The sequence below is a fragment of the Podarcis liolepis genome, assembly GCF_965112155.1.
Source record: "Podarcis liolepis genome assembly, chromosome: 15".
In the NCBI taxonomy this organism is placed as follows: Eukaryota; Metazoa; Chordata; class Lepidosauria; order Squamata; family Lacertidae; genus Podarcis; species Podarcis liolepis.
This window is the reverse complement of record NC_139566.1, coordinates 33,772,209-33,798,930: the sequence shown is the minus strand read 5'-3', so window position 1 is coordinate 33,798,930 and position 26,722 is coordinate 33,772,209. Positions and strand designations below refer to the sequence as shown.

General features: G+C 46.0%; 1 protein-coding gene across 4 annotated transcripts in view; it reads right to left on the bottom strand.

The window, feature by feature from the left end:
* The window catches only part of TANGO2 (transport and golgi organization 2 homolog), a gene marked incomplete at its 5' end in the record, with an annotated part of 99,754 nt that overhangs the window by 25,964 nt on the left and 47,068 nt on the right, over positions 1 to 26,722 (bottom strand). For 2 of the 4 annotated variants that reach the window (XM_083479072.1, XM_083479073.1), the window contains 3 exons: positions 13,539 to 13,653; positions 19,274 to 19,396; positions 22,702 to 22,790. In XM_083479072.1, coding sequence (XP_083335198.1) covers positions 13,539 to 13,653; positions 19,274 to 19,396; positions 22,702 to 22,790 — 327 coding nt within the window. The remainder of the gene's footprint in view (positions 1 to 13,538; positions 13,654 to 19,273; positions 19,397 to 22,701; positions 22,791 to 26,722) is intronic. The other 2 variants (XM_083479074.1, XM_083479075.1) reach the window with 1 other exon arrangement.

Below are 26,722 nucleotides of genomic sequence, written 5' to 3'. Positions count from 1 at the left end.
CCAACTCCCTCATCTCAGAAGACTTCGGTGCAACCTGTTGCCTGGCAACTGCCAGCAAGGGAAGCCTTGCCTCCATCATGGACCACTGTGAAATCCAGTTGCTCATCTTCCCTCCCTTGGAATCAAGGATGGGAGCATGAAACACTGCCCTAATAAGCTTGTTTCTACATGGACACCATGTCATTTCTGTTCCTCTCCCAGATCTGGATCTGATCTTGGTTTGAGAACCTTTTGCACAACACTTTGAAATTTTAAATTTTTATTGTTTTTTAAAAATTGCACACTCTTTACAGCAGAGGATTTTACAACCAAAATAAACGGTAATACAAACAAGAACGTGACTTTGCTTTTCATGCATGTTAATATCCTTCTTTTAACTTATTGTTCTTAAATCACATATATATCTTTAACAATTTTCCAATACCTTCCTCCCCCTGTTCCCATTACTTCCCTTCACCCATGTGCGATCTTCTCAGCCTAATATTGTTTCTCGTTGTGTTAACAAAAGTTTGTATTTGTTGTTCCATATACGTATGTCATATGATATCGTTTTGTATCCTTGCATTTTACCTACTGAGAGTCTCCTGTTGCTATAAAGCAGGACATAAATATTCTAAAACAAATAACCTAAAGAAAACAAAGTAATGCATAAATTGCATTAAATGCAGTGCCACATTTAGGTTTGTGTGTTTCAAATAGCAGGCATGGGCTCCCCCAATACAGACAGCAAGGGCTGGACTCACCTGCCACAATCCTACTAAAATACCCACCCCAGGGCAAATAGCAGCTTGAGTTGGATTTTCAACCAGGCCCTGTGGCACAGGGGGAAAGGGCCTTACCCATTCTTTTCAATGGATCTACTCTGAGTAGAACTACTGTTGCATACAACCCTCTATACCAGGCATAGGCAAACTCTGGCCCTCCAAATGTTTGGGACTACAATTCCCGTCATCCCTGACCACTGGTCCTGTTAGCTAGGGATGATGGGAATTGTAGTCCCAAACACCTGGAGGGCTGGAGTTTGCCTATGCCTGCTCTATCCTCTCCACCACTTCCCCCTAAAATAAGATTAATGCTACTAGTAACACTTGAGCCCGTCGCTCGCCCATAAACTTTAAACACTTTTCCTGCTTTTAAAAGCCGCTTATTTCTCATATACACAGCCTTTTAAAAAGTCTTTTGAACAACAACAAAAAGAGGTTATCAGACAAGCGCAAGGCTGGCAAACAATGGAAGATAGAGAATGGGACTATATATCATAACCCCGTGGTTTTCAGTCTTCCTGCCTTTAGAGGGGCTTTCCCCCCTCCCCCTTGCCTAGGAATCAATGCGCGTGCCAGAGGATTTCAGAGCATGTACCAGAGTGCCTTCTCAGTTCAGAGGAGGCGACAGCCAACCCCCTTAGATGAAATAAATGTGCCCAACCATGCCTTGCAGCTGTGCATCGCAGGAAAAGATTGTCAACAAGGGACACCATCTGAGAAGAGAAGCTTGCCTTGCTGATCTTGCAGAGACACCTGATTCAACTGTGGAGGAGCTCCAGGATTTGGAAACCACTGCCTTAAGTCACCTTTCAACAGGCAGCACCTGGCAACTGTACCACTGCCCCCCCCAAAAAAACTAGCTTCCTTCTGTGGAAACCTGTCTGGATGCTTAGATGATTCATCCCATGGGAGCCTGCCCCTGGCGCTTCCAAGCTCTCTCCACTGCCAGCAATTAGGTGGGCGCTACCTTCTGTCATCACATAAAGAGTTTCGAAGCATGGTTGTCAACTGAATCGAGCGCACAAAAATATCTTCATCCGAATGTCATTCAAGTTTCAAAGTAACAGCTGGATGTGCAGTAAAGGGCCATCAATGAAAAGAAACCTCCAACATTTCGCTGTCAACAGAAGTTAGACCATCACAATCCCTATTAGTCAGAACACTGGGGCAGGCCTTCTCTCTTTTCTCTCTTTATTAAACACAAAAATCAATTTTACACAGCAAATTAAACATGAATTAAACCGCCGTCTGGTTTGAATGCAATGTTAAGCCATGCTAATTTTTAGCTTAATGCAAACAAGTGACGTACTGCTGTCCTTGCTTCGCTCTTGACTTTGTGTTACAATAGCAGACTAATATACCGTATTTTTCGCCCTATAGGACGCACCGGCCCATAGGACGCACCTAGATTTTTTTGGGGGGGGGAAATAAAGGGGAAAAAATTATTTCCCCCTCCCCCAGGCGCGGGGCCCCCAGAACAGGACCCAGAGCAATGCGTGCAGCTTTGGCATGGCTCTGGGAGCTTGTGGGGCTGGAGGAGGGGGAAGCCCTCCATCAGCCTTCTAACCAAGTCGGGGGACAGCGGGAAAGGCGCGCTGCGCTTCTCGCTGTCTCCCGAGTTTGCGGGGCTGGCGATGGGGAGGAGCAGGCTTCTCCCCCCGCCAGCCTTCCAACCAAGTCGGGGGACAGCGGGAAAGGCTCTCGCTCTCCAGGCTTCAGCGAAAGCCTGCATTCGCCCCATAGGACGCACACACATTTCCCCTTCATTTTTGGAGGGGAAAAAGTGCGTCCTATAGGGCGAAAATACGGTACTCCACCAGCTTTTTACAACCTGGGGCCATCCAGATGGATTGGGATGCAACTCCATCAGCCCCCCAATAGTCAGGGATGATCGTCAGTATGACCAACAACCAAAGACGATGAAAGCTGCAGTCCAATGCGTCTGGGGTGGGGGGCATACCAGGTTGCTGGAAGGCTGTACTAAGGACTGTGGGTTGTAACCAAAGCAGAACCAGCAGAGTTTTACTTGCACAGCATCACGTTTGTTTCCTCCACTGCCTCTTTGCACCCCCAAAATCTTCTCTGGGGGGGTCTGTGAACCCTCTGGAGCTGATTTTGAGAGTGCACAGGGGACTGCAGGTGAGAGGAGAGGAGAGAGGAGAGGAATAGCCTGTTCTCCTAGTGCAAGTCCCAGTGGCTCTACTGCAGGGGTCAGCAAACTTTTTCAGCAGGGGGCCGATCCACTGACCCTCAGACCTTGTGGAGGGCCGGACTATATGGGGGGGGGATCAACAATTTTCACCTGCCCACAAAGAGGTCTGAAGATGCTTCGCTTTACCTGTCCCAGTTGTCATCCCAATAGCCACAGTTGGGCATCTCCAGCCAGCCAGGAACCATGGCAGGGCAGGAGGCTGTGTTGGCCAGTGAAGACAGAAGCAGCAGCCCCGGCGGAGGAGCCGCGGACGGAGGTAGGGGAACCGGGGCGTCGCCGGAGCTTTTACCCACCACCTGCTGCTGCTGCTTCCCGAGAGGCACGGCAGAGAAGAAGACCACCACAACGACCCGCCTGAATGCCATGGAAGGAACTGAGGGAGGCAGGCAGGCAGCGACGAAGAAGAAAGTGTGCGAGGAAGTGGTGCGGAAAAGGGGCGCTCGAGCCTAAATAAGCAGCGAAGGAAAGGCGGACTGAGGGAGAGGGAGGAGCAGGAGGAAAAGGCAGCAGCCAGCAGCCGGCGTCCCACGCCCCCTTCACAGCGCTGCCCTGCTGAGGAGGGCAAGGCAGGCAGGCGAGCTGACTCCCGCCGCCGACGGCGCCCGGTGTGGGACAAGACTGCTCCGTCCCTGAGGAGAAAAGTGCCGCCGTGTGAGGCAGAGGGAGGGAGAGGGAAAGAACGCGTGTGCTGGCGATCCACGTGCCGGATCCACGATTCCTGGAACGTCCGTGTGCCGGATCTAGAAGGCAATTGGTCCTGATCTGGCCCGCGGCCCTTAGTTTGATGACCCTTGCTCTAATGCCACACATGGAACAGGCAGTAAACAACTAAAGCAGCAGGGAATAGTTGTGCCAAACAAATCAACGTCTGTCATTAGAAATGAAGGATTTGCACTCTTTTGCAACCGTTTTGCGGCCCTCATAATTGCATGGCAAATATACACCTTTGATTTATCACTTTATTTTCTATGGAGGGAGCACCTTTGCACTTGAAATATCTCCCCCTCCCACAAAAGAACCCCAAGTGGATGATGCATCACCCATTAGTCATGTTGCTATGTTTCACCTTAGATCTTCACCCCCCACCCCTCTTCAAAGACATACATTCCAGCAATTCCTTACAAAACCCAAGCTGGTCACGCATCGCTAAAAAGCCAAAGTTTTTTGTTTTAAGGAAAGAAAGCAAAATTCAGCAAAAAGAACGAACGTATCAGACTCGTTCCCAAGGCAAGTCAATCAGATGTTCTGCTCAATATAAATTCATCTCATGTACTATTCCACAACTCCTCCAGGATAAGAGTTTTGTAGTTTCCAGGCTTCTAGATTTTAACTATGTATTTTGCTGGTTTTTTTTTTTAAAAGGAGAGAGACGAGAGAGGAGAAATCTATTAATAAAGATTGTGGCAAGAACTTAACATATTTTCAAGCAACCAAGCAAGTTTCAAATACTGCTATGGGCTTCCACAAATACCGTATTTTTCGCTCTATAACACGCACCCGACCATAACACGCACGTAGTTTTTAGAGGAGGAAAATCCGTAGGCATGCCACCCGTAGGCATTCCCTCCATAACACGCACAGACATTTCCCCTTACTTTCTAGGAGGAAAAAAGTGAGTGTTATGGTGCAAAAAATACGGTATTTCACGCATTTGCAGTAGTGCACAACAGTTTAATGGAATGTGTGCTAAAACACCAATGGTCATGTGCTTTCCATTTCACCCCCCCCCCAAAGAAATAAAGCAAGAGTCGTGTATGTAACACCCCAGATACTCATCATTGTCTGAATTGCCCTTGTTATTACTCATTGCCGAAGAGTCTTCTTTGATTTCTGCATGCTATGTTAATTTAATCTGCTACTGCCTTCCTTCCAAGCTATTATGGTGTTTGCTTTTTTTCAGCTGAACACACTAGAAAACCACAACTACCTTACAATAGGTTATCAACAATTCAAACTAAGCAGCAGCAGCAGCAGCAGCAGCGGTATGTGAATGTGCAGGCTGTATAATGCAGTGTGTCACTGTGTCCATTCAAATGTGTTGACACTAGACACAATGCACCTACAACTTCAGCATTCTTCAACTCTGGTTCCCACACATTGCTGGACTGCAACTCCCATCAGCCCAAACCAGCTTAGCCAATGGTCAGGGATGATGGGAGTTGTAATCCCACAACATCTGGGGACCCAAAGCTGAAGAACACCAAACTACTAGAGATCCCGGTAAGGCAGATGAACCCTAAAGAACAAGTCCTCTAGCAATTCACTTATGTTAAAATGTTTTTCAAGAATCCCCTCAAAATGCAAAAATAAAGACTGTACCTGATTAGGCTCAGGTACCTGAAAACAAAGACCATTCCTGGTCAAACAGGGATAGTTGCACGCTATACAAAATTCAGGATTTTTCTTAAGTGGAGATTTAGCTCCTTCTATTTTCAAGCTTCCCTAGGTGGATAATACCGTTGCAACAAGTGCATTGGATAGTTGGTTCCAGGACAGCGCTGGCTCTGGTTCCAGTACAACATTCTAGCCACAAATAGCACCTGCCTAGGAAGTCTCTATAGAAAATGTCCCAACTTGACCATGTAGATCAACTCCTTGAAAGGCTATACGCTCCTAAAGACATAAGCAAAAAGAGCTAAGTATGTGGGAAACATCAAGCCTAGTTTGCTATCTGCAGAGTCAGATGTAATATAAAACAGCTTGCTTAAATTCAAACCATCATTTTATAATCTGACTTCTGCCCCGTCGCAAACCAAAGTTTGTCAATTTAGACTCATCAAACCAGTTAGGCTCTGTAAACCGTGATCTGACTGATGTTTGTGCCAAGCCTGTATGAAGTATATTAAAAAAGCTGTCTTTGAGTGAGTGAGGGGGCACCCAGAAGCTGATCCAGAGCCAGTTCTTACATGTATCTATTAGCCAAGCATTGCTGCAAAAGACTATCTTGTGCTGATTTAAGTAGTCACCAGAGACTTTCTTTAGTAGCAGAACTTGAGTGTGAAAGCAACATTAATACTTGCCTTGAAGTTCTGGTTTGAGAATTTCAGCAGTTAAGATTCCTTGGAGTTTAGGGGGTTGGGGGCAGGACAATGGGAGATGAAACTGAAGCACAGCCTTGTTAATTCAGGACATCTGTAGCTTATTTCCCCAACATTCCACATTTTCCCAGAAGTACACTCTCTATTCCACATACCTCAAACCGTAACAGATTTGAATAGCAAATAGCTTCAGCAGCTAGAAAACACACACATATACAAGCTGGCATTCACACATTCCAGGAAGGGAATGTTATAACTAGCTCAGGAAAGAAGGGCCACATTCTGTCCTCTAAAACTGGGCTGGCAGGTCAGCTTTCTCCCAAAATACTGCCACCCGCTCTGATTTTTCATCGCTGTTGCCCATATTAGCAAGAGGGACGCGGGTGGCACTGTGGGTTAAACCACAGAGCCTAGGACTTGCCGATCAGAGGGTTGGCAGTTTGAATCCCCGCAATGGGATGAGCTCCCGTTGCTCGGTCCCTACTCCTGCCAACCTAGCAGTTTGAAAGCACTTCAAAGTGCAAGTAGATAAATAGATACCGCTCCAGTGGGAAGGTAAACGGCCTTTCTGTGTGCTGCTCTGGTTCGCCAGAAGCGGCTTAGTCATGCTGGCCACATGACCCGGAAGTGGTACGCCGGCTCCCTTGGCCAATAAAGCGAGATGAGCACCGCAACCCCAGAGTCGGTCACAACTAGACCTAATGGTCAGGAGTCCCTTTACCTTTACCATATTAGCATGATCTTCAAAAATAAGATGCAGTGCCGGACTCAGACATGAGGAATGGGAGCTGCCACCCTCGTGACTGGAAGGGAGCATCCAAAGTTTGTTCTACTCAGAAAAGACCCATTAAAATCAATGGAGACTAATAATAATAATAATAATAATAATAATAATAATAATAATAATAATAATTTATTATTTATACCCTGCCCATCTGGCTGGGTTTCCCCAGCCACTCTGGGCAGCTCCCAACAGAATATTAAAAACGTGATAAATTTGGCTCAATTGATTTCAGCTGGGTCTGCTCTTATCAAAAACAGTTGGACCCAACCCTATATTCCTGCAATAGCTATTATATTGTTGTTAGCTGCCTTGGATATCTTGCATGACAGAAAGGAAGGATATACATGCTTTTATTCATACACATTTTATTTTAAAAGCAAGAGCTAGCACGAAAGACAAGGCATTTTTAATTATTTATTTAAGAGAGCTTTCCTTTCCTTTCTTTTAATCCCGCCTTTTTAGAAGAATCTATTCTACTTGGATCCAGAGAGGCCCTTAGATGGAGAAGTTCTGATGAGCAGCTACTGTTCCACTTTGTGCAAGGGGTAGTATTGGCAGCAAGTTGTGTAATGCACAGGGGATTCTGCGATGCTGATCTCTGGTTTCCCAGTCCTTTCTTTCTTGTGCAAGAATCTTGCGCTATGTCAGAAAGGGCCCTTCTGCCCACAGAAGAGGCCCTTCTATTGCTCACGGGCAGCTCTGGATCCAGCCCAACATCAACCCGCAGAGAGCCTCTGAAAACAAGTGATGTTAACTTCGCCGCAGACAAACAGCAACATGAGCCAGCCACGGAAATTTATAGCTTGAGTGTAAACTGTTTGGAATTATGTTTCAAGATCAATCTTATTACCAAAGGGAACTCTGAGTGCCTTGTGGGCAACGTAGCCACTAGTATCAAAGCCTAAGGGCGAAATATCCACAAGACATCGCTGAAGGCTTTTGCAATTCAGAGATTATTGTATCCAATGTTGGCCGCAGTGAATATTTGGCATATAAGCCAACCACATTGCCTGGATTGTTTTACAGCCATCATAAAAACACCAAAAAAAAAAAACCACACACACACACACACACAAGGGCAATGGAAGGGAGCAGCACTTTCAGAAGCTGCTCACATATTTCTACCCACTTTTGTCAAATGGTCACAAGCTAATCGGAGCAGTCCCTTTATGCTGCGTTTTAAAAATATACCTGCTTTGCTGTCTTTCCCTCTTCACAGAGCAGAGAAAACAGTCGGACATATAAGTGAAGCAAAGGAAAATCTGTGAGGACAGGGCCCATCTTGGGCTAGCGGAACCAAACTGGAATTGGCACACTGCAGAATGGAAAAAAGGTAAACTAAAGAAACCAGGAAAGCGAGACCTAACCATGTGCCTCCATGTAATGAGAACTCTACTTATCACTTGTTACAGGAGTGGGGGGAGAGAAAGTGCAGAATGGACTTCGAAACAGGAGCAAATTAAAAGCAAGAAAGAAAAGAACATAAGCATTTGAAAGTGGGCAGAAATTTCCTATTTATGGGCGAACACAGATGTGGCTCAGCAGGAGAGCACATGGTTTGAATGAAGACTTCCCCAGGATTAATCCCCATCATCTTCCAGTTTAAAGGATGCCCATTGCCAGGGTGGAAGAAAGGTTTCTGCTCAAGAGAACTGTTGCCATTTGGAGTAGACAGCATGGCGGGTAGATGGAGCAATGGTGTTGACTCCGCAAATGACAGTTTCAGGTACTCACTGATGTCGGGAAAGGCAGGGCAGTGGAAGGGAATTTTTAGAAGCTGTACTGTATTTTTAGAGGCTCTTTAAAAATGCTGCTCTGTTTTGCCATTCCTTTATAAGCCACCTCAAATATTCCTGAATTATAAAAAGGCAGGCTGTTAAAAAAAATCCAAAGAAAGAAAGAAGAAAGAGGGACAAAGGAAGGCGAAAGAAAGAAAGAAAGAAAGAAAGAAAGAAAGAAAGAGGAAGGAAGGAAGGAAGGAAAGAGAAACAAAACTATTTATTACCCAACCTTGTCCAACAGATTGTGCACAGAGCAGGTATTTGTGGCTTTGTCATTGAGAAGGGACGAGCAGGGGCTAATCGTACCAAGACCACAAAGATCTGGTCAGGGCTGGCTCTGAATGACTGCAACAGAAAGAGGTCTAAACCGCCTGAACTTGTAGGGAGAGAAGGCTGCCCCCATTTGTGAACGGTGTCTGCCCTCCCTGCATGTCCTCCCCAGCCCCTGGTTCCAGGAGAGTGTTCATCTTCATTACAGAGAGACCAAGGGCAAATTAGCAAATCACAAAGATGCCCTACAGTAGTTATGATTCCACTGGGATTTGAAGATCATCACTCTAAGCAGGAGACACTAGGAAATGTTTTAAATGAAAGCTTCTGCCTGACCTACCACGACTTGCGGCAGTCTGCAGCTGAATTCTAATGGTCCACTTTACTTGAAGCAGGGAGGAAGATTCTACTACGGATTGTTCTGACCTTCAAGCTATGACATTTATAAAAAGCATTCTCTCAAACCCATGCTCATGATTAACATGGCTCCATCACAAGCCACAGGTCCAGACAACAGAGTAAGGTTGCCATACGGAAGCGATCGGCACTCCAGAACTAAGGGGGAGGGAATGCAGTGCTAGTCAAACAAACAAAGCCAAGTGCTACTACTGGGAAGACGAAGGAGAACAGGCATTCCCCACTCCGTCCAAAAGAATGGGTGACTGCTGCTTTCAAGGGGCAGAACCAGAGACCGTCCTTCTAAAGAAAAGAAAACGCACCTGAACTAAGCTACACTTCAAGCCAGGGTTAGCCAACGTGTTGCCATCTGAATGCTGTTGAACTACAGCTGCCACCAACTCCAGTCATCGTGGCTAACAGTCAAGGATGATGGGAGTTGCAGTCCAAGAATGTCTGGTGCCACGTTGTCTAAGCCAAAGGTTCTCAAGCTGCGATGGTGCAAAAGCTCCATTATCTACAGTAAGGTTGTGGAGCAGTCAGAAATATCTGCACTTGGTCTTGCACTCAATTTATTTTTTCTGATGACAGAAATCAAAACCATTTTGAACAAGGGCCTGTGATATTCATGCACTGGTGCAGTCTACTAATTTCCCCTTAAATGTTTAAAAAGGAGCCCTTCTTAGCAGCCTGGCCCAAAGCCCATGATTTTCATAATACAGTGATGATATTGATGTTGATGCTAAAGAAAGAATAAGATCGTGGGTTTTTTGCCTTCTTCCATTGGATTATAAGGCACCTTGACAGTTATTCAAATATGAGTTACGTATGTATTTTGATTTGTAGAATAAACAAACAAAAATGTTATTATGTGGTCTGCCAAGACCCCCAGCATTTTTTAAGTTGTCTGGAGAAAACAAATTATTCTCCTTCCATTTGTAAGCCTGGGATTCACCGGTCAGCTATCCCACGGCAGGTCACAACGCATGCCCACCAACTCAGTTTCACTAGTAATCTTTGTATAGTCAAAGCTCCACTAAATACAGGTAACGCTCAAACACCAACCTATTGATCACTAACAGCTGCAGTATGCATTTACAACACACTGGAACACAAATCATGTTTTATTCAAACATAGGCTCACCCTTGACTTGTGCATTGACTCGCTTGCACAAAACTTACACAGAGGTTAGACTATGCCTGGTCTTTACTGAGTATCTGTTCCAATTTGGTTGTGTGTGTGTGTGTGTGTGTGTGTGTGTGTGTGTGTGTTATATGGTCATGAGTTCGGATCTTGATTTCATCCTGATTTGCTTGTACTGTTCATCGTTCATTCATCCAACACTTTTCAGAGGATTTTCCTAATCGCAAAACACCCATTTAAAAAACCAAAAAAAGTGGGTTTGCCGCACCAGGGCAACAGAGCCTTTGAATCCACTGAAATTGCACAAGCCTGAAGTTCTGGTATGCACCTGAAATCCTACTGCAAAACACTGAGAGTCCAAAGGCTACCTATTTGAGGGGAAGAACTCTTATAACTACTTCTGAGAAACCAGAGTGCTATTTTGGGGAGGGAGAGCAGGAGGAGGACATGGTTTGTTTGGCATATTCTGAATACCCCCCTCTTTGGCTAGCAGCCATCCATCTTTGATACACTCTATTGAGCTGTCAAGAAATGGATATAGAAAGTAATTACTGCCCAGGGGAAGCTTCCTCTTCTTGTCAAAATACATATAGCGTATTTGAAGGAGTCAGCTATGCACTGTACACACATAAGAACGAAATGGCAAATGCACAACAGGGGAGCAACTTTGGGGGAGGGGGGGCGCATGCCAGTGGTGGGCAGGGCCAGAGTCCAAAGCAAGCAGAGCAACAAGCGGGTCCTTTAACTCTGTACAGTCAAAGCTATACACCCATCTCTCAATCAGCCATCCATGCAAGCAAGAGGCAGTATCACAGTTCAAGAATGCATTCCTGCCATGCAAAAGCACTCAAGGAGGGTGAAAAGCAGGGACAGGGTGTGGCCTGGGAAATGTCTTGAAGGCCAGACAGAAAGGCCTGGAGGGCTGCATTTGGGCCTTGGACTTGAGGTTCCTCATCCCAGATACAGTGGTACCTCGGGTTACAGACGCTTCAGGTTGCAGACTCCGCTAACCCAGAAATAGTACCTCGGATTAAGAACTTTGCTTCAGGATGAGAACAGAAATTGCACGGCGGCAGAACGGCAGCAGCGGGAGGCTCCATTAGCTAAAGTGGTGCTTCAGGTTAAGAACAGTTTCAGGTTAAGAACGGAGCTCCAGAACGGATTAAGTTCTTAACCTGAGGTGCCACTGTATACACCACAGACTCCTAACTATACCGTTAACAGACAATGCTTTGGTTCCTGAGGAGTTCAGCATCTTTGGCAACTTGTTCAAGAAGCATTACAAAATACCGCTGAGGCCTACCTATCCTTCAATGCAACTGGCATAAATGAATAAATAATAATAATAAATTTAATAAAGTCAGTTAGTGCATTTGAAAGCTAACCAGAAGGCAGCTCGGCTGGGCTGAGGCAGCCCCAGTAGGCAACAGGAATGCTGAAAGCAGAGCTGAACTAAGGGCGGCAGAGCCCCAGAAATAATTGATTTACAGATCGGCAAAGAGCCAAAAGGACTGTCAAGCGGCACAGACTTCAGCATCCACTCCCATTTCTGTATTCCACCACAGGAAAACAAAATGGTATGATTTATGTTGGCCTGCACCGTGGGGCAGGGTTGGCAAGCAAAATGAAAACAAAATTCCCATAAATTTGAAGCTTGTGGCAGCAAAGTCTTAGCAACACCCTCCATTTGGTTCAGCGGCAGGTTAACCCAGTGAGCGGGGAATGACATTAATTATACCATTTTAGAGTTAGAATGAATCTTAGGGGCCGCCTAATGCAACCCCACCTTCTCAGTGCATGGTGCCACCACAGCATCCCTGATAGATGGTCATCCAGCCTCTGCTGACCCAAGATTTTTGTGCTCTAGCAGGGGATTCTTACATCCCTTTCAGGGCTACACAAACGCCTGGTGGATATGACAGTCCCACCACACCTCTGCATGATTAAGTGTGCCACAAAAGCATGTAGAACAAACAGGGTATATTGATAAGAGGTTTAAGCATGTGCTTAGTTTGCTGGATCCAAAAAGCTAAGCAGCTGTACCGTTCGTAATATACACCCAAACAATGGGCAATTTCCTTCATTGCTATGATTTCATAGATCAGGGTGGGGGGGGGGGAACGCTTTAAGACTCCTTCTAGAAAGGCTACTTCAAATCCAGGTTGAGGTCACCCTCTTGGGTTAATTAGAGCTCTGCTAGGTACTGCAGAGCTCACTAGCACTCTGTCTCTGCTTTCTCCCAGGACCGCATTCTATATTCATTATGTGACTAATTCAGAAAGCCCCGCGAAGATCTACAGAACCATATGAAATGACACCTGAAGTGTGCTTGACTTCAGATCCACTCGGATTATTGGCAGTTCCCACTTGACACCTGGGATGTGCCATTTTACATTTCCAGGGAGCGACATCCTTGACTTCATCATTATCACCACATCTGTTTCTGCCTCTCGGTCCTTTCTCATTCAAGTTCTCCCTAGATGCCTGACCAGGTGAACAAAGCGAGCAGATTGCAGCCATTAGTTTGTAATAACTGTGAGATGGCACCGCGCTTCCTTCCTTATCCATGTCTACTCCTTTTAGTCAGCTATGCAGCTTGCCTGGCAATCCCATCTCCCTTCTCCACAACCGCATTGTAGCATGGCTAGGGAACCTCAAGCTCAGAGGGCAAATGTGGCCCTCCAGGCCTCCCTACCTGGCCCTCAGATCTCTCCCCAGGCCACACCTCCCACTGGCTCTGTTTCTAACCCCATAAGGTTTTTGCCTGGCTGGACTATGTCCTGACAATGCCTCTGGCTTGCCTGGATGAAGGTCAGAATGTGGTTTGTGAGGGCCTGTAGAAACTAGCCTACTGAATAAAGGTAAAATGTATATTCATTGCCCAGAGTAAACCCATTGAAAGTAAGACTGCCATGTCTACCAGTTTCAATGGGGCTGCTCTGAGTACAACTCAAGACTGCTACAACCCTAAATTCGTTCCTTAATAAAACAACCACAAGAACACCACAATTTCTTCATTAAAAAAAAGGGGGGGACAGAATAGGCTTTGCTCTGACATGCTACAAACATTTAGTGCTATCCATTATATGCACCCCATTGGTTTTTCCTCCCCCTTTGCTGCCTTAGCTGTGAAGTTTTTATATACTTACTTCAAGTCTGCTGCTATTAAATTAAAGCCATTGTAAAGGTGTCCTTCTAAGGCCACTTTCTTCAAGTAAGAGTAACTGTCCAGATCTGAAGTCAAAAAATTTGTCACAAGGGCACCTGAAAAGTGGAAGAAAAAAGGGGGGGTGTTAGATGCTGGTAGAATGCTTTCCAATGAGGAAAATGGACATTTCCCCCCTCACTGGGCTAGCTCAACGAAGTAGCAGAAATGAATAAGCTTTCTGACTCACTGCAGTCAAGGACATAGCATGGAAGCGGATTAATGTAAGTTTGATCAGCTGTGTACCAGGCTCACTGTTAATAAGCGACCTTTATATGATCAATTTTTTAAAAAGGCTTTTCAAATGTTTTATGCCCCCCTCTGAGACAAATTTCACAAATAATACCAACCCCATCAAAGCATCCTTTTATTTTCCGCAAGTCAGTAATGCTACACAATTACGATCATTGCAAATCTGCTGTAGCAGACCCACCACTTAATACCACCAATTAATAATGCGGTGGATCCTCTCCTGCTAACTGCCCTCAATTAAATATAGTGCACCCACCTCACAGTACACCAATTACATGAATTTCTACAATTTACCACAGATTATCTGGCGGGGGACTTGTGTGAGGGAAAACTTAATGATTTAGAGTCTCAGGCAGGAGCTGATCAAACAAACAAGAAACGTTTCATTAAACAAAAAGAAGTTTATGAAACAAAGCGGGTCAGGAAATGTGTTCTTTCAGGCTGAAGTTAACTTATTTTATTTAATTATGTCTCTGGCTTAAACTTAATACTATAGGCACAACTCTTCTTCAGTTACTAAAAATGAGTTGTTACACTTCAGATGGTAAATGTTCAGGTTTCTAGAATAGAGGGTAAAATGCTCAACTCAGTTTCTGCCACTTAGATATTACAGTTAAATACTTTCAGCACCAAACAGATTCCTTCACAGCTTAATCCTTTGGTTCATGAGGTCTTCTAAATGGTATTACAGAGCCAGGGGATCCCCTCACCCCTTGTTACTGGTTTGGGAGTCTTCAGTACCTAGAAGAACTCTCCCCTCCTGACTCTACTGAGACCCAGGTAGCCCGTACACTGGTACCTCGGGTTACATACGCTTCAGGTTACAGACTCTGCTAACCCAGAAATAGTACCTCGGGTTAAGAACTTTGCTTCAGGATGAGAACAGAAATCGTGCTCCGGCGGCACGGCAGCAGCGGGAGGCCCCATTAGCTAAAGTGGTGCTTCAGGTTAAGAACAGTTTCAGGTTAAGTACGGACCTCCGGAACGAATTAAGTACTTAACCTGAGGTACCACTGTATTCCCACAAGATCTACCTCTCCCGGCTCAGACTCAGCCATGCCAGGACACTCCGGCCTATATACCTTCCCCAGACCCTCAACCCAGTCTCCCTATCCAAGCTGCGAGGCTCCATCCTCTCGCTATGAATAGTCCTCCTCAGTGTGAATGCTTAACTTTCCTCGGAACCAGTTCTCCTGAACTCACTCCCTAACTCCCAACTCCAACCAAGCCCTATTTCTTAACCTGAACCTTTGCCCCTCCTCAAAACCAAGCCCAACTTCTCATCTTAAATCCAGCCTTGTCTACCCCTCTCCCTCAGAAACTCCTTTTATACCCCCCCAAGTGCTGTTCCTCCCCACTCTGTGGCTACCTGACTCCGTAGCCAAACAGAGAGAGGCTCCAGCCTACTCTGGAGGGGAGACTACATCACCAGACTGTGGTCTGGCTCTACTGTCCATCAGACAGTATTTCAAGCAATGCTGGGAACACATAGCTAAACCCAGCTCCCCAGGATGTGGGCAGGCATAATATATGCAGAAACGCTGAGAAACGCAATTAAGATATGCTCTATTCTCGGTACACATCACATTTTTAGCGCGATCTTGCAAAAATTGCAACGGAGAACTAGTGGCTAGAGAAAAGACTTTCTCCCTTTCTCTTACGAGTAGAACTGGGGGGCGTCTCATGGAGCTGGGTATTGGAAGATTCAGGACAACCAGGAGTAAGTACCCCTTTATACAGAGCATTGCTAAATGATTAAATTCTCTCCCACAAGATGTAGCGATGGCCACCAACTTGATGGCTTTAAAAGATGGTTAGACACTGTCAGGGAACTGCCATCGGCTCAGAGGTAAGAGGTAGAGGGAAGTTGTGTTACAGGGAGCCTCCGAAAATCTTGCGAAGCAGTTCCTCTTCTGGCGAGGAGGAAAGCCCCACCTCCAGTGGGGAAGAGGTGCAAGGACCAGAGGATGCTAGAGAGAGCCTTAACACCGCGCCTGAGCAAGCTGGAGAGGAGGGAAGCACACCCCTGCCATCACCCATCATGCGCAGTAGTTTGAGGCGCAGGGAAGGGTGGAAAAGGCTGGGGGTGACAAAACTTTTATGCTGGGGGAGGTACAAAAACAGACCACTCCTGGATTCTGCTAGCGATTGAGCCAGACATGAACTTATGACGCTCTTCACTGTAAATAGTTTGCACCAAAATAAAGCCTGCAAAAGACAGGTCGAAGTCCTGCCTGGTTACTCTCAAGCAACCGCAACAGCACCTGGCAGACACATTCATGGAGGGCAAGCCTATCAGTTGCACTCACGTCCTGCTTTGCGGGCTTCCATTGGGGGCTGGTCACTGTGAGAACAGGTTAATGGACGAGATGGGCCTTTGGCCTGATCCAGCAGCCACTTCCGATGTTAGAAGCCAGAAGCCTTAGCATTCTCTAAGTCCTACCGCCATGGTTACATATGGCAGGAACATTGGAAGCTGGCTAATACTGATCAGTCTATGTGCCGAATTCAACTAAATAGTTGCACTAGTGGGAGCCAGCGCAACCAGACCCATTAATGCAATAGGGTTCCCTTCCTTCTTCCTCCTGAGCCCCCCCAAATCAGTTTGTGTGTGTGTGTGTGTGTGTGTGTGTGTGTGTGTCAGAAGCACCCCGAGAGCAGTGCTTGGAGAGAGGAGAGCAGAGATTGTTCCATCTAGGAAGCAGAAAGGTTTGCCCTGATGGAACCGTCACAGTCATGGGACATTGAATTCCATCCTGTATGTCCAACTAAATCAGGGCAGCCTAACTTTTCATACCAAGCAACTTTGACACAGAATCTGTGGGCCATATACTGCCTTGTCACGTGGCGGAGTGAGGCCAAAATTTGGTCCACACTTTGTGCTGCCTTCCCAAAGCTGGCAAAGGGAGGCACCAGGCTTTGGGAAGGAGGCAAGAGGCTCAGGCCGGCTCCTGGAGCCTTGCCTCTACTTTCCCAAAGCTGGGAAACCACTAACTAGGCTTGGGAAAGGAGACAGAAGGACTTTAGGACCTTGTCAAAGCCTCACACCTATTTCACAAAGCCCAGCACCGCACTTACCCAGCTTTGGAAAGGCAGAGCAAGGGCTTGGAGGGGTGTCAAATGTTGCCGAGGGCTGCAAAAGAAGGCCTTGAGGGTTGCATGCAGTGCTTGGGGTGTGCGTGTTAGGATATTTCCGTTCCACCTTAAAAGGGAGCAGGATGTTTGTGTCACAGCCTGCGTATTTCCTGTTCACAGGATGTTTATGTTTGCTATTGCTTTCGTTTCTCTCTCTGTCGAAGACACTGTCGCAGGCAGTCATGTCTTTCTTTGTTCTGATCAACGCTGAATAAAAGCTTGTAAATAATGCTCTCCTGAGTGCGACTTCTGGCTGTGCATTATCTGCTGATAAGAGTGTGCATGAGCCCTGGAATGTGGCAAGGTATTTTCAGGAAACTCGTGTCGCTAATCGCTCATACTGCGTGACTACGGGAGATCGATGGATCGTCCGGCAGCCGGCTTGGGGGCCATGATGGACTTTATCTCCCTGGCAGTATCCCAACAGTGCGTTGGTCCACCCTGACCCAAATCCTACTATTCCCTATTTCTAACTGGCAGTGGTTCTCTAGGAGCTCAGGAAAATGCTTTCCCTATTACCTGGTTTGTAACTGGAAATGCCAGATTCAGAACAGATTCAGTACCACTGAGTTATAGATCCTCCAGCAAAGAAGCGGTTTCTGCCTAGTTCCAGACCTTTTGCACAGGAAACAAAGGTGATGCCCACTATTCTACCTAAACTGAAGCTTCAATCCTGCTTAAGCTTTAGGTATCCAAACATAGGGATAACTCAGCTTTCCGGAGACCACTGAATTATTCCAAAACAATGGGTTCCCAAGACAGTTAAATGCTATTAATTGTTCCACCAAAATCCTGGCTGGCTGGAACACTAGCATTATCATCAATAGAAGCAACCTAGCAATTACAAGCCCCATCACTTTAATATGTAACATATCTAAGCATTTTTTGGCAACAGTTGGAAGCATATGCCTATGGAAATAAAATTATTTTCAAAGTAGCAGGCAGGTTTTTAGAGCAGAATTTTTAAAGCAGTTGTGTGTTGTTGTTGTTATTGTTGTTATTGTTGTTTTTAAGAGGAACAGCACCACTTTCAACTAACTTGATGTAACCCTGGGGACTGATGCATGCCATTTCCAAACATGAAATATGTGTATCCTAGTATTAGTAGTAGTAGTAGCATCTATAGATTTCAGTGCAGCTCGCAACATAAAAATGCAAGCAGAAATTGGAATTGGACTTTGTAAACACTGCAAAGACTGACCAAAGGAAGATAAGAATTAACTCTCTCAGCACACCAGGTCTGAGACAATAATGATTATGAAGGACTACACAAGTGAAATGGATTTTATATTTTAAAGAAATAACCGAGGCACTGTTGGTAAGGAGGCAATGATGGTCAGCTGTAAGAATGGACGACAACAAGTGAAGGATGAAATGGATATTAATGAAGAGATGATGTGGCTACAGGAGGAAAAGATGGACCTATGTTTGTAACAGGAGCGGGGAACCTGATTTTTTTTAAAAAAGAAATTGTATTAAATTAAAGTAATTCGGTTTGATTTGTAAAAAACATTGGAAAACTAATAAAAATAATTGGGGGGGGGGGGGGACAACCACAAAATGCAAGCTAAAAACCGCATAAGAAAAACAACTTTTCGCTGCCAGCTAGCCCATAATGCTTGTGGCAGCAATACTGCATGATTGCATCCCTATAATCAGTGATGGGAGTACCCCAAAAACAAGGGAAGATGGAGGGAAAGAAGAACTGAGTTTGAAGTGAGCATATGAACAGTGGTACAGAGCACATGGTCTGCATGCATCGGCTTCCAGGTGCAATTTCTGTCATCTCCAGTTAAGCCACCCATGGCAAGGGAGGCCTGGGAAAGATCTCCGCCCCAGACTCTGGAGAGTTGCTACCGACATTGACAGTAAGTAGGGCCAGCTAGACCAACAATCTGTCTCCATACAAAGAGATCTTCTGGATCTATACTGGAGGGGCAGGGGGTTGAAAGAGAAGATTCTGGTTTAGTAAGGGAGAGGGAACACAGGAAGCTGTCTTACACAGAATCCATTCAGCTCAATAGTGTTGACTCTGACTGGCAGCATCTCTCCAGGATTTCATTGGGGGCTCTCTCCCAGTCTAATCAGGAGATGCTGGGGATTGAACTTAGGACCTCCTGTGTGCAAAGCAGGTGTTCTACCACTAAGTCATGGCTGTTCTAGGTTTGGGAACACCGCAACAGAAGATATGACTGTAGTAAGGGCAGGATTTATAGCTGAAGAATCTGCATATTAAGGGAACTTCCAGGAATGTTCATGTAACCCAGTCCCCTCTCGTTTCCATATACATACCTCTTCCTTTTGCATTCTTGTCTATCTTTGGCTGCATGTAGTTCGTCAGGGCTGCCAATTTACCTTTCTTGCTGATTCCAAGCCACGTCCCGCCTTCTTTTCCTTCCTCCATATCCAAACCTGCTAAAAACATTTGTTTTGTTTAGACAAGCCTACCCAAATACTTAGAATGGTTAATGTGTGTTTTAATCTGTTTTCAGTTTGCTGCTGTTTTTAATTTTTTGAATGCTTCAACTTATTGTTTTCCATTGCTTTTATTGAACATTTCATCGTTTCATCTTTTTTGTAGACCGTGTTGGGGTTTGCTTGTTTGTTTTCCATTCAAGCAGTGTGCAAATTTTATGAAATTTTAAAAATACACAGTAACAACAGTAATAAAGTAAGCAGCATTTTTAAAAAATCTAAAAGGTGTCTTTGGTCTCTGTTCAAGAGCTTCATACTTTCATATCCTCCAACATTTCAGATATGAAAACATGAGGGACATGCCCAGCTCCAGGGTTGAGAGTGTTCCTTGGAAGAACACTGCCTGATTTGGCTCTCAGTGGGTTTTAAAGTGTCCCAGGAGGTAGGTTAGGGCTGAAAGGTAGTGACTGGCCCAAAGTTACCTAGTGAAGAGTAATGGATGAGCAGAGATCTGAACCTGAGTCTTAGTCTGATATTCTAAGCCAGCCTTTCTCAACCGTGGATTCCCATATAGTGTTGGACTACAACTCCCTAGCTTCACTGCCCACTGGTTCTGCAAGATATGGATGATGGGAGTTTTAGTCCAACAACATCTGGGGACCCAGGGTTGAGAAAGGCTGCTCTAATCCAAGGGTGAGGAACCCCAGGCCTGGGTGCCAAATGCAGCCTTCAAGGCCTCTCTGTCTGGCCTTTGGAACCCTTCTTAGGCTACACCTCCTCCCCCCAAGCTATACTGCGTCTGCTTTCAGCCCTCCTTGAGTTCTGCCTTTTCGCAAGCATCTCCCATTATCCTGGACCATTGGTTATGCTGACTGGGGGTCAGGGGACACCAAGAGTTCTCTAGTCCAACCCCCTGCAATGCAGGAATCTCAACTAAAGCGTCAATGACAGATGGCCACCCAGCCTCTGATTAAAAACCTCCAATAAAAGAGAGCCCACCGCTTCTGAAAATAGTTGGTTCCACTGTTGAACAGCTTTTATTGTCAGAAACGTCTTCCTGATGTTTAGTTGGAATCTCCTTTCTTGTAATTTGAATCCACTGGTTTGGGTACTACCCTCTAGATATTTGAGTATAGCTATCGAAGGCTGATCACCGAAGAATTGATGCTTTTGAATTACGGTGCTGGAGGAGACACTTGAGTCCAATGGACTGCAAGAAGATCAACCCTATCCATTCTCAAGGAAATCAGCCCTGAGTGCTCACTGGAAGGACAGATCCTGAAGCTAAGGCTCCAATACTTTGGCCACCTCATGAGAAGAGAAGACTCCCTGGAAAAGACCCTGATGTTGGGAAAGATGGAGGGCACAAGGAGAAGGGGATGACAGAGGACGAGATGGTTGGACAGTGTTCTCGAGGCTACCAGCATGAGTTTGACCAAACTGCGGGAGGTAGTGGAAGACAGGAGTGCCTGGCGTGCTCTGGTCCATGGGGTCACGAAGAGTCACCACGACTAAATGACTAAACAACAACAACAAATCCTGTCTCCTCTCAGTCTCTTCTTTTCCAGGCTAAACATACCCCAGCTCCTTCAACCATTCCTCATAAGGTTTGATTTCCAGGCCCTTGATTACCTTAGCTGCCCTCCGCTGCACACATTCCAGATAGTCAATATCCATCTTAAACTGTTGCCCCCAGAAACAGCAACATCTGGACACCCAATGGTTTCCCATCCCAGTGGTAGAGGAAGGTCAGAATGATCTTCCCCTCTGCCCTCTGCCAACCGGCTGCATTTGCATGCTGGTTGTGGAGGAAAGTGTGTTCCCCCATAGAACGATCCATTCTTCCTTCCTTCCTCTGCCAGCTCCGCTCATTCATCCGCATGGAGTTCCCTGTTGCCTATGGGCCACCAGGCAAGTAAATACAAGGCTGCATGAAGGCAAAAATGATGCAAAACTATTTTACTGCACTTACTTTCCACACCGGGCCCCCACCGGCCCAGTGTGTCTGGTTTTATTTGAGACAAAAAAGGCAGGTGTTATTAATTCAAAGGGTGTTATTCACACAAGAAATGAAACCTAGACCACTAACACCCTTGAGAATATTTCAAGGCACTATTGCCTCAAAAATGAAGAAAAAAGAAAAAGAAAAATAGGCAGGGAAAAGCTTAAACAGGGACAACAACAACACATCAAAAAGTGGGTTCAGCATCTCCCCACTTTGCTACAGCCTGGTGCCTGGTTAAAATTCAGATTTCAGCATCAAAGTGTACCACTCCACTCCCCCCCTTGCATTTGTATAAAAATGGGGGTGGGGAAGTTTACAGCATACCCTGCAAGAATTTGGAATGAGTGAGAGACTTTCCGAAAGTAAAAGGAACTGCAGTGCAGAGAGAGTGATTTATCCTTACAATTCTTCCTGCCAATGACAACAACATCAACCATAAGAGAAAAATCTTTGCACCGTCAAAAGATTTTAAAGCTATGCTTTTGCCTGCCTGTGTCTCATTTTTATTTATGTGCCTAGCGAGGCTTATGCTTCAGTCTGGCTAGGCAGAGAAAAGATGTTTTTGGTCTTCTTTGAAAGAGAGGCAGAGCATTAAGTGAACAAAAAGGTTGCTTAACTTTTTAAAAAGTCACCAGGTAGAAGGTTGGTAGAGTCGCTTTCAGTAAATTGCAAACTGACAAAAGGCAAAGAACAACACACTTTCTCTTTAACCCCAAGCTATTAAACTATTTTTGAAGACACTTGTCTCTTGGCCAAAACTGCACGCTTGAAAAATGGGATATCGGACCACATTTATGGGAGAGCAAAATGCATTTCTGTTACGATTTAACTATGGCTCAAATCACTCGATTTCAGGTGTCAAATTAAAACACTGTTGTGAAAGTTGTAAAAACAAAGACAAACCACCAGAAATAAAAGCAACATTTCAGAAGACCTCGCCTGTAATAAGAATTCAGGGGTCTTTGAGAGGCATCTGAAATATCACATCACAGCCCAACTTACAGATGATAGGTGCCCATTCCAAAACACACTTCACATAGATTTACAGTCAAAAGCAAAGAGAGAGAGAAATTAGCATCAGCATGGTTTAGGGATTAAAGTTTTGGACTAGAACCTGGGAGACCTGGGTTCAAATCCCCCAGCTCAGCCTTGAAACTGACTGAGTGATCTTGGGACAGTCACCATCTCTTAGCTTTGCTTAGCCTATCTCACAGGGTTGCTGTGAGAATGAAAGGGGAGAGGGAATACCATGTACATAAATGCAACATATGAATAATTACTCAAGGAGAGTGTTACGTACCGCTGAGGATCTCATTGCTGCCGTCCCAGAAGTCAGCTGATTTTGACGGTCTGTGATAAAATTCATCTCTGTTAGCTGCTAAGATAAGCCTGGAGGACAAGAACAGGAAAGCATGGTTGCCATGGATAATGTGAATAATGTTAGACATAGGAGCATTGTTGGCCCACCTAGAGGATCCTTCAACAATACAGTGGTACCTTGCGTCTCAAACGCCTTGGTACTCAAACAACCTAGACCCCAAACACTGCAAACCCAGAAGCAAGTGTTCCAGTTTGCGAACTTTCTTCGGAAGCCGAACATGGTCCGTTTTGAGTGTTACGCTTCCGATTTGAGTGTCACACTTCCGTTTTGAGTGTTATGCTGAGGTCTGTCTGTTTTTGCTATTTATTTTGCGTTTTTGTTTTTGCAGCTCTTTCTTTTGTTTTTGTGACTGTGTGGAACCCAGTTCAGCTACTGATTGATTGATTGATTGTGGGACTGAAGTACATTGTTTATTGCTTTCGTTTTATGGATCCATGGTCTCGTTAGTAAAATTAGTAAAATTCATGTTAAACTGCTGTTTTAGGGGTTGTTTTTAAAAGTCTGGAACGGATTAATCCATTTTGCATTACCTTCTATGGGAAAACATGCCTTGGTTTTGGAACGTCTTGGTTTTGGAACGGACTTCTGGAACTGATTAAGTTTGAGAACCAAGGTACCAATGTATGCAAAATAAACAACATTAAAACCCCACTGCATTTCCATCTAAAGACTTTGCACATGGAAATGGTCCAACAGCTTCTTATAAGAGGGAAACACTGCTGACCCATAAATTCAGTCTATCATGGAGGAAGGACAGGACAACATGGACTGCCTCACATGCAATGTTAACCATGGCTTTGTGCTATGCAGACAAGCCTTAGTGAGACCCAGCAAAGCAAACCGTAGGTTACGAAGCTGGCTTGCTCAATCAAACAAACATGTTGTATGTCAGGATGCCTGGTTTGCACTAATGTTAAGCCCAGTTTCTTTGAAATGGCAAAGGAACTTGGTAGAAATTCTCCTCCTCCTGGGGAAGGGAGAGCACATACCTGATGCTTTGCTTGGGCTCAGTAAGGCTCATCCACGATACACTCAACTATGGCCTAGTGCTACATGTGAACTAGTCCTGTCCTTCCTGCTGGGTTCCTTAAGGTATGCTCACACAGTTTGCTCCATTGACAACTGGATGACCTGGATTGCAGGTAGTCTTTGCAAACAAAAGCCAAGCTATACTTGAACCCACACAGCCTAGATGAAAGAGCTCTTACTGCTGCAAATCAGCATTATCCATTAATCCTCATCCTAAGAGTCATCAATCATGGACCACAGATGTTCTGATGATGGAAACAGAGGCAACACTTGAGGAAGAGGGGGTGGTGCGTGGGGAGAAGTTGCCCCTTGACTTGTGTGCCAAGTTTCCAGGTGTAATACAAGTGGGTGGGTGCAGGGGGATGGAGCCAATTTTGCTTTGCATTTTACTGGTTTGATTATCAGATTTTGTTGTTGTTGTTTAGTCATTTAGTCGTGTCTGACTCTTCGTGACCCCATGGACCAGAGCACGCCAGGCACTCCTGTCTTCCACTGCCTCCCGCAGTTTGGTCAAACTCATGCCGGTAGCTTCAAGAACACTGTCCAACCATCTCGTCCTCTGTCGTCCCCTTCTCCTTGTGCCCTCCATCTTTCCCAACATCAGGGTCTTTTCCAGGGAGTCTTCTCTTCTCATGAGGTGGCCAAAGTATTGAAGCCTCAGCTTCAGGATCTGTCCTTCCAGTGAGCACTCATCAGATTTTACCACTTTTGAATTTTACAGGAAGAGCAATATACTATAAATAAGTGATTATTCTTTAGGAGCACCTTTATCATCTGGTCCTACACAATGAATGATTATTCCTGTTAACAAATGAAATGGCCTGTGTTCAATGCGTAAGTACCAAAAGGCAGGTGCGCGCGCGCACACACACACACACACACACACAGACAGAGACAAGAGACAGACAGAGAAAAGATAGCATTTATTTGAAAGACAGGAATTCCAACTAGCTGCTTCAGGTGGGAAGAAGCAAAGCCATCTATTCAGCTGGGATCTGTTGCTATTTGGCTCCTCTCCTCCCAGAACTGCCACCTCCCCATGCTATTCTACTATAGTAATATAATAATAATATAATAATAATTTATTATTTATACCCCGCCCATCTGGTTGGGCTTCCCCAGCCACTCTGGGCGGCTTCCAAAAGAATACCAAAATACTATAATACATCAAACATTAAAAGCTTCCCGAAACAGGGCTGCCTTCAGATGTCTTCTAAAACAGTGTTTCCCAACCTTTTTTGGGCAAAGGCACACTTGTTTCATGAAAAAAATCTCGAGGCACACCACCATTACAGCCCCGTGACGTCAGCGCGCAGCGTCACGCTGGGAGGGATGCACGAAAGTGTAAGTTTCAATTTTTTCCCCTCCCCTTGCCTTCCTTCTGTGCCAACCGCCAAAAAGCCAAGAAAAAAGCCAAGACTTTAGGGCAGCAGGTCGACACGGAAGAAGCTCCTACCTAAGGACAGGTGCGACGGCCGTGTCCTCTTCTGCCACACTTGGCAGCCCTGCCTCACGGTCGTGACTCCCACCCTGATTTCTCCCCGCAGGTCGAGCGGCACAGGCAGCCCAATGTGTCCAGCCCAGACACAAGCCCCGCTTCCCCACTCTAGATCCTGAATGCGACCAAGTGCTCTGGACTCCCGAGCAGGGTGGGAAAGAGGACTCGCATCTGGTAGCCTCCGGGCTCCTCGCCTGCTCGAGGGATGGCATTGCAGGCAAGCTGCCGGCCGTTGCCATCGCCGCCCCCTCATGCGAGTGGATCTGCCTGGAGTGGTGGGCTGGGGGAGGCTCGCTCTCTGTGGGGATGTGGCCCGCACACGCGGCCCCGCTTCCTCCTGCCCAGGGCTGAGCTCCTTACCCGCGATCTCGGTCTCGCGCACGCGGATCCCACTTATTCCGAAGCTCGCGCCACTAGCCGGGGCTCTCACACCGTGCCAGGGCGAGGTGGCGCGGCCCACTGACGTCATCACGGCTCGCCACCGCCCTCAACTTCCCTGTTCCCTCCCCTCCCTCGGGTCGCCGTGGTTACCGAGGACTGCAAGCTGCTCGGGCGAGCGTGGGGCATTAAGTGGGAGAAGGAAAATTAAAATTAAAACTCGCCTGAAGGCCGCCTCTCCGGATATCTTTCGAATTTTTTAATTTTTCCCGCGGCACACCAGGCAACGTCTCGCGGCACACTAGTGTGCCGCGGAACACCGGTTGGGAAACACTGTTCTAAAAGCCTGGTAGTTGTTGTTCTCTTTGACATCTGGTGGGAGGGTGTTCCACAGGGCGGGCGCCACTACTGAGAAGGCCCTCTGCCTGGTTCCCTGTAACCTCACTTCTCGCAGGGAGGGAACCGCCAGAAGGCCCTCGGTGCTGGACCTCAGTGTCCGGGTAGAACGATGGGGGGGGGGGGAGACGCTCCTTCAGATATACTGGACCAAGGCCGTCTACTAGCTCATTATGGGCTTGTTCACACATTAACACGGAACACGGGTGCAAGCTCTCTCCACACATGTACACACGTGAAAGGTTGTGTGCACTGGTTGATTTATACAAATGCTTAATGTTGCCTGTATACAGCCAAATGAGCGTGCAGTTCAACTACCCACATACACAGATTGAACGCTTGCTGAATGTACCATATGAGCTCCCATTATGCAGTTTCCCTACGGAACAAGAAATGAAGCAAGAGAGGTATCGACAAGGGCAGTCTTCTCCAACTTGGTGACCTCCAGATGTTCTTGGACTCCATCAGTCCTAGCCTGCATGACTACATGACTGGTGGTCCATGGATGATGGGAGCTCTGCCCCAACAGCATCTGGAGCACCATGGGTGCATAGGGGCTTGGAGGATGTGACATAAGCAGGCACAACACCGCTCCTAAGCACTTGGTGAATAAAAGGAGGTCTTTTAATAGGAAGAGAG